This window comes from Pecten maximus, chromosome 14, assembly GCF_902652985.1.
Source record: "Pecten maximus chromosome 14, xPecMax1.1, whole genome shotgun sequence".
Taxonomy (NCBI): domain Eukaryota; kingdom Metazoa; phylum Mollusca; class Bivalvia; order Pectinida; family Pectinidae; genus Pecten; species Pecten maximus.
In genome coordinates, this window is record NC_047028.1 from 22,686,382 (window position 1) to 22,695,044 (window position 8,663).

General features: G+C 34.5%; 1 protein-coding gene across 1 annotated transcript; it reads right to left on the bottom strand.

The window, feature by feature from the left end:
- Positions 1-285: 285 nt before the first annotated feature.
- On the bottom strand, positions 286-7,661 carry LOC117341807 (myo-inositol 2-dehydrogenase-like). Its single transcript, XM_033903669.1, has 8 exons — positions 7,548-7,661; positions 6,087-6,163; positions 4,201-4,271; positions 3,661-3,769; positions 3,208-3,335; positions 1,822-2,060; positions 1,492-1,657; positions 286-603 (listed from the first exon to the last, which is right to left on the bottom strand). Exons 1-8 carry the CDS (start codon positions 7,659-7,661, stop codon positions 500-502), a joined length of 1,008 nt encoding a protein of 335 aa, XP_033759560.1. The 3' UTR covers positions 286-499.
- Between the last annotated feature and the right edge of the window lie 1,002 nt (positions 7,662-8,663).

Consider the following 8,663-nt stretch of genomic DNA (forward strand, 5'->3'; position numbering starts at 1 on the left):
GCATGGAATTTGAAATCTAAAAACTATTTGCTGAAACAGTGCTATTGACTCTGTCTGATATGTATATAATTTATCTTGAATAATTAAATTACTTTCGTATATTTCTGGTTGTGCAAGTATCACCTTGTTATATTACCTTTGCCGTATTTTGACCCTTAATTACTTTTTGGTTGCTGGGTCGTTACGTAGGACACAAACCAACAGGACTTCTATGATGTTGAGCTATCATGTATGTTAGTTCTTTTATTATTAATTCAATACGTCAAAATTTCACAATTCGATATATGATCAGCCCAATTAAGACAATGTAAAATCAGGAAGAGCGCTTGCTACAATGTATTGGAAATACCTGGTAACACTTCACAACGTTGAAGCCAATATATTAATGCCTGCCCTAAAGCCAAATTACCATTCTTACATGTTTATCATATATGAAAATATGTAACCGAGGTCACAACCATGTCAATTTAAGATTTTATAACTGTGTGATGTTGACGTGTCATAAATATACCACTTTTCCTGTTTTGAATGATTCCACGCCTTTCTCTACTACTTCCATCGTAAGTAGACATTCCTCCTTCTTTATCAATGGGGTGTCTCTACCTAAAAATGTAAAAACATTTGACTCATATAATTTTAGTCGTTTCGGCAAAGTACAAGACCTAGTTCAATTTCATTTTGGGCCACCAGTTATACTTACACATTGAAGTAAACAGATGAATAATTGAACCCCTTTTTTGTCTCTGCTGATGCCGTTTGCAGCCCGGAACTCTTGTCGTAATTGTTATAAGTCACGTCTGAATTCTTTAAATCACCTTAACGGAACTTGAAATATATGTCATTTACGTTTGTCTCCTGCAACAATTTGGCATATACTATACACATGTACTTCATGGATGAGTTTTTGGACAAATGACCACTATCTGTATTTTAGCATTGTTATTATATAAGGACTATAAGATGTTTCTTTTAATGAGCGAAGAATGGCCACAGTGCATTGCATACGATAACCAATTACCGTTACACACTAAAAACTGATAAAAACTCGATTGCATTGATCTACAACCTACAAAAGATTTGTCTTATTATAATAGCATAGCAAGTGTAAGAATTCATTTCAAACTCTTCACATCAACAACATTTTGAAATATCTAAAAGCTGTTGATATATATCAATAGATATGAGTAACCATAGCCAACTCAGACTATTCGTGAGTATACCAATGCATAACAACATTTTACATGCTTCGTTTACCTACTGTTGTTTTGTTTTTGCCCATTTTTACTCACTTTTCTTCCTTCCCAAATGACCGTTATAATGTTGGTTGGCCGTTACGAATTCATAGTTAACTAACCGACCTGTTCTTGAATCACATAAGATTTCTAGTAGAACGGCATTTGTTCCACTCTTAATTCGGATTTTATTGTAATTTCATATATATGTCTGGTCATACGTTTTATTGACTGCTATAATCAATATATTTATGCTTACCATCCAAACAATCTATGAAGTGGTCGATTTCCTTTTCAAAGGCAGCCTCAAATCTTTGCGGGAAGGAGTTAAACAACCTTTTAAGTTTACCACCATCTTTGCCATCTACCACAGCAGAAGATTCTCTTGGATTTTCCGCCTTCACCATCCCCTCTGATCCGAACATCTGCAAACATCATATTGTACCATAAACGTATTCTAAATAGTTCATATTGTTTTTGGTACTCTTTTAAATTCACGTCAAGGCTGCATATTTATCTAAATCATAAAATCAAACAGTAAGGTATACAATTGTACAGTTGCGGTTGATGAATCGTAGCATTAACCTACCTCTATCCGCATATCATAGCCGTACGGAGACTCTCTCTCCGAATCTATAATGACCATCAATCCGCTCTCGTACTTTAGCGCCAGTAAACTGGAATCGGGCTGACTTATTTCTTTCATAATTGGGTCATGCATGTGCGACATTGTGTATACAGAAATAGGTCGCTCTGCACATGTCAGCCATACGGTCATATCTATATCGTGTACGGCCATGTCTGATATCAGGCTGCATCCGCTTACATCTGCAATCATACATATAGAAGAAAAACGTCAAAAGTTTTAGTGTATTTGTATTTGTTACAGGTTTCATACAGACGTACAAAACTGTTATAAAGAATCCCAAAGGAGAATGAAAACACTGAGTTACAAACTTAATTCGCATTAACGTAGGCTAAAAACTCGAAAACAAGCTGACCTCAAGCTCAGCATAGATTAAAAATAAGCATGTGTTAATTTACTAATAGAGAAAATAAGCCGCGTCTTGTTTAGATGTTTAGCGGTAATAATGAATGAAAAATACGCATTCTTTATTAAACAAAATAAGATAATCGCTCAACGGTGGGATTCGTACAAAACATACTATCACACATCTCCGCTAACCAAAGATTGCATTATAGAGTAGCTTAGAGTAGTGTAAACCTTCGTTAGTGAAGATGACAATCACCATTTCCGTGTTCTTATATGTTTTACTTTGTATTACTCTACTGGTGTGATGCCATGTTGAACAATATTGTTTTGAACAAAGAAATCTCGATTCATCGAACGGGACTTAAGAAGGCTAACAAAAATACTGGAGAAGAAACAGGTATGTGAAAAGATGGCAATATTCCTGATATTTCGAAAGATTTTCAGCTGAAGTTACATGGGAGACAACTAATGACTTCCATTATGAAACTGCTTTCAAGGAAACCGTTACTTTTTTGAATTTTTTTCCTGAAAGAAAACCTGGAAAAACATTCTGATATCTCCATTACGGGTTACTAATCTTTGTCTACACACCCACATTGTTTTTCAATTAAACTTTGTCGGCCAAATACTTAATGTGGATAAATTTGAAGCGAGACGGCATAGCATGGTGCATATGTCACTTACCGTTCTGGATTCATTATGCTAGTTTTACACTTAGCCGAAAGATCTACGATTTCCACGATTTGGGGAGTCATGGGTTCGAATCCTGGTGATCTTGAGAGAACGTAATGGAATCGTGATGGTCACAATGACCGTGATGAAAGTATTGGATTGTGAAAACATCGTATAATTAATAGGTAAAGTTACAAGCTTCCTGCAAATTGCAGAGATTGTGGCTTATTGCAAAACTAGCATTGAAATAATTTAAGCATCGATTAGCATGTTATGTTTTAGTAAATCAATATGTCTCTGAAGGAATACCCGTATTTCTCAAAAATTCGTATGGGGGCTTAGGCGAATCCCGACTGGTGACTCTCATGAATCGCAAGTCTCCAAGGGCTTTATTTCTTGAGGCTTGGAATACGTCTTGGAATGTAGTGTCGAATCTCCTGGAAAACATACAACAGAATTAAATAAAGGATAATATTACATCCTGTCGTAATGTAACATCAGATATCCTACACACATATAACAAAGGTATAATTAGAAAAACATAATGCGTCCAACTTGTAAGAATGAAGAGGCTAATGCGTACAATATAACATTACTAAAGCAGAAACCCCGTGTCATTCTAGAATGAATTAAGAATAGCTTGTCGGGCATATACAAACCGAACTCCTATATAGTGTTTACATATAGTGTTGGATTTCACATATAAACTAAAAAATAGAAACATAAAAAAAACATTATTTTGTAGCAAAATAAATGAAATACCTCTGAAATCCTGTCAGGAGAACCTTGTCCATACGTTCGGCCAGATCATAACACCGTTTTATGTCGCTGTATGTTTCACCACATGGCTTTTCCGTCATAACAGCTTTTCCTGAAAAGGAACCTCGTGATATGCTAACGAGCATACATTAAGTCAAATGTCATTTATCAAAAGGAAAGAAAACAATTCCTATTTTGATTGAGTTATATATCATAAACAGTTCGATGGTTTTTCCTCGCCTTGTATCTGTTAGCAATTGACATCTATCTAGGACATTCTGGTATTGAGCAGAACAATCGACATCATGAAATCTAAAATTCACAAGTTTGTAAGCAGGTTTGTACTTGGAAATCTTAATGCTTCTCATAAGTAAAAAAATGACCGAGGTTAGCGCTGACCCGGAAGGATTGGTTAATTTTTTTTATATCTGGTCTAAACGATTGTTTTACAACACATATATTGTTCTCCAATTAAAACACAGTTTTTTTCTCAGGGGGATGCTATAGACGATCCTTAAGGAGGCTTGGTGTTTGCCTACCTACCTCTACGGAGACTCTCGCATATATAGTCAGCGTGGGTCTCTGTCGGTGTAAATACGAATACGGCGTCCAGACTGAAAGACAGAAGGAATCATCAATAGGTGACCATATACATGTATATATAAAGACAATACAGTGTATATACACATACTGTATGATTAGTTTCCTCCAATTATCACCATTTTAAGTCATCAACATCAATGACGCGAGTCCTACAAGGAGAATACACATGTATTGTGTAGTTGAATCCAATGTGGTTCTACTACTACCTTACTCCCAAGTTGTTCTAACACTTGGTCATATCTTATGTTTGTCTTAAAACCATTACCTCACTTATTGTCGTTTTCATTCTTATGGAAATGAAAATATTATAACTCATTTCTCTCTTATTATTATATATATCATATATGCATTTTATTTCGTTACTGTTGTTTCCCTGGTGTTACCGATCAATATGTCTCCGGGATGTTTGTATCAGCGCTAACAGGGGGAATTACTCTTCCAAGCTTTACTCAAATGTACGTATGATGTTGAATTAGAAATCCATTTTTTCTCTGGAAATATTATTTTATAAGTGTTTCACGTCCCATCAAGAATTGACATTGTTTTCCATTAATCCTTTATTATCGTACTAATGATAATTAACTAACAGATTGCAACATACAAAAATTGCATTATATTTTAGGTAAAGAAAGTTCAATACTTTTTTGAGAACACATTATTTAGTTTATATAAGTTAAAATTGACGATATTTTTTGTGAGGAATGATTGTAGATCCTATACGTTTATTGTAACTGAATATTGAAGAAAAAATAGAGTTTTGGTCATTATTGGAAATCATTCAAGTATTGTACTTGATAAAAGACGTCTAGGACTAACGCCTGTCAATTGTAACTTTTTACAAAGTAATATATGATCTAATACACCAGTTTTAATAATAATAGAGTAATTAATACAAAACATTTAAATGTATTCTAGTAATAGGAATAACAATACTGTTGAATAATCTTGATTTCGTGGACTGGCGAGCTTTATCTTCACCTGTGGTTTCTGCAAAGAAGCTGTTAACATGGACAAGAGTTGATTTGCGTCATAACACGCGGAAGGTATTCCGGGTTTTCTTTAATGTATTATTGATCTTCTCTCATTAAATTCTGCTAATGAGTATATAGCAATACTAGAATGTGTACCCTATCGGCCCCCGCTTAAACTTTTGCCTTGATCCCAAATATCCTTTTCCGAGATATCATAAGTTTTTACCAAGGGTCAAAGTTTGACTAAAATCACTCGCAAACTTCTGCGTAAGGTACGTACAAGACAGACGGAAAGGAAAATTAATTTTACCTTCCACCAATGATGCGGATGCAACAAATAATGGACAATAGTTTTTTTTTTCAATTCAAATCAATTCTATGCTGCGAATACTGTTTTGAATTGAAATTACAGAGTTGTATACCTTTCATCATAGAAGTGTTTCCCGGTCATCACTGTTATAAAATGGAGTGTCGTGTAGATGTAGAAGATCTTTACAGCTTGATACAGCAGCAGGGGAGTCATCGAGTATCCACTTAAGATGTAATCGTCTTTTCTGCAGGATGTTCTTGATGTGAACTGAGGACGCTATTCTTCCAGCACCGAAAACGCCAACATTGTACTGCCTGTGGATAGGAATGCATTTCCAGCTCTAAACAGGGACGTCCACCTCAGATATTTTCTTAGAAAACACAGATTTGAAAACTCTCCATTAGATCAAAGAATCAGCTTTAATATGCCTTAGAGAATCATATATATGACTATATATGAAAATGAATAAGCCGTATAACTGCAATTACACGATGTATATATGTCGCTCTGTACTGGTGATTCACAACTGTATAATTATATCTTGCCTCTGTTTTGATGAAACCTGGCTTCCTGGTGTAGAGTTATTCTTTACGCTTGAGGTACAAAGTGTGCGCTGAAATATCTGTGAATAACAAAACAGTAGAAATGTGTATAACTTATCTTAAAGAATATTTAACAACATCAGAAAATGAAACAAGATAGTTTTGTGACATAATTAAATGTTAAATTAAGAAATATATTTATTGCAGTAATATTAGAACTATGCTTTGTTTCGATTTAAAACACCATGGAATTCAAATATAAGATATGCTGTGGTTTGATATATTTTTGTTACTTTTTTTGTCACGTTCCGTGTGTTCTTTTCTTTTAAAAAAGCTGGATAAGACATTTAGTCAAGTATGTTGATTGCTTAAAAACAGGTATTACTACGTAGGCTGATTTGTGCCATTTCGTTATTTCGTCTTTTCGCCCCGAAAAGACGAGAATTAACAAACTTTAATTCTCGTCTCTTCGCCCCGAAAAGATGAAAAGACGACAAGTCATACACGAAAAGACGAAATTAATGCACGCTAATTAGCGACCTTAATTCTCGTCTTTTCGTGTTTAAAAATCTCGTCTTTTCGTCTTTTCGTGGCGAAAAGACGAAATTTAACAAACCGAGAATTTAACAAACTCAAGAATCGCCCCATTCTGCTCAATCTGGTGTATGCATAGGTAAGGCATGACATTAAAACATGTAGATTACAAATGTTTGCTCCTCATGTTTATTTGTTTGGACTTTGCATCTTAACGATTTTGTTCACAGGTGAAGTGTCCTAAATATTATATTTTGAAATATTTTCTTCAGGTTGGGGAGTATTAAATGGATTCGTACATCAAAATCAGTGTTGGATTTCATGTGTGACTAAATTATGTTACCTTCATCAGACAAATGACCAGTTAAGCGTATACAGTGGTATGACGTGTATATGATTTTAGTTCAATCTTACTTAAATGCATAAACATAACTTGTATTGTCTCTTCAAATCATTGATACTACTTCTTTAACAGCTTCAGTTATTAAATAAGTCAAAAGAAGAGGCAAGACCCTAAATACTAGTCACAGCCGTGTTTAAATTAAGTACACTTAACATAGCTGAATCAGCAGAGAAAAGCTGATATTTGTTTTACCTTAGGCTAGGATATGTATAGGCTAGTTATGCTTTACTGGGTTATAGCAGTATAGGGACACCCAGGTTATTGACACAGGTACAGGTTTCTCCTGATAAGATAACGCAAAATGCTTTCTGTGTCAAAGTGAAAAGAATTCGAATTATTCGGCTCGGAACTTGGTGATTTTATATTGTTCTCCTTTTGCAAGGTATATCAGATATTTAGTACACGTTTTTATTATTAATAGATCATCACCAGTCTTAAGGATGTCATTGTACATACACAACAGCACGCTGTCATATATAATCTTAACATAATACATATACCAGAAACGCCAAGCACTATGTACTTACCTGATATTTAGAGGCTTCATTGGTTAAAACATTGAGTATTACGTCGTTACTACGGGTTCCTGTGAGGAAACTTCGTACAGGTGAATGTCCAATCTTCTTCCCTACGAGCGCCATTTTATCTCTCGACTCATATACTTATACAGTGTAAGTCCTATATATACTTCTCGACCGTGCTCATCGAACAGATTTCTTCGGTTATGGACAGTTGTCATGGGCTATCTTGACGTAGTTGTTGTACAGACAAGCCAGGTATAGCTTCGGTAATGATAAGAACAATATTACGAAGACAAAAAAGGAAATTTTACCCGGGCATTTATCATGAATTATTTTGTACAAGTAGATTATTTAGAATGTTACTTTTTGATGTCAGATTTTAGCTATTTGCAATTTGTCTGACTCTAGCCTTGAGCTGAATAGGAATGTAGCAGTGTTATTGAAAGACTTCTTATCTTCACCAAACATTGTTTGATTTTATCTATGGTGTTCAAATAATCTCAATCGTTTCGGTTTTATCTTTTACACTAGTTTTCTATTTCTTAAGATGTCATTTGTGGCCTTTTGACCTTTTGACCAACGGCCGCCAGAATCTAATAAGGTGGGGGAACTTAATAGTTGAAATAATAATATTTTATGAAGATGATCAAATTCTATTGGTTGAGAGGTTTGCGGTATATTATGTGCACAACATACATACTTTTGTTTATTTCATAAGCAGTAAAATAAGACCTGTGACATTTTAAATCTTGATGGCTGACCACCAAGTTCTGCAGAACTTATGATACGGGATTTGGAATTTTAGGAAGGCACTCCTCACATCGGGATGAATACAAAAATGTTGTATTGTGTTATAACAAAGCAAACAAACAAAGCACAGTAGACGTACTAGCTATTGTAGGATACAAAAAAACAAGAGAAAATACCGACATAATAACAAAAATTGTTATTCGAGATCAAAATTCGATGAAATGGACAGGGAAATATTAACAAATAGCCTATATTTTAAAAGAGACCATTGAAAAATTACAGGTGTTTAAGTTTATTTGAGGAAGCGTCTGTGAGTTGTACAATTTTGCTTAAAAATATATAGATCTACCATTTGTTTACTTTCATCGTTCA

Excerpts from the sequence above, each read along its gene's own strand:
- LOC117341807 (XM_033903669.1), bottom strand. The coding sequence starts at position 7,661 with ATGGCGCTCGTAGGGAAGAAGATTGGACATTCACCTGTACGAAGTTTC. Across the intron at positions 6,164-7,547 it reads ATGAAGCCTCTAAATATCAG|ATATTTCAGCGCACACTTTG; the intron begins GTAAGTACATAG and ends TGTTATTCACAG. Across the intron at positions 3,336-3,660 it reads CTCCTGACAGGATTTCAGAG|GAGATTCGACACTACATTCC; the intron begins GTATTTCATTTA and ends TATGTTTTCCAG.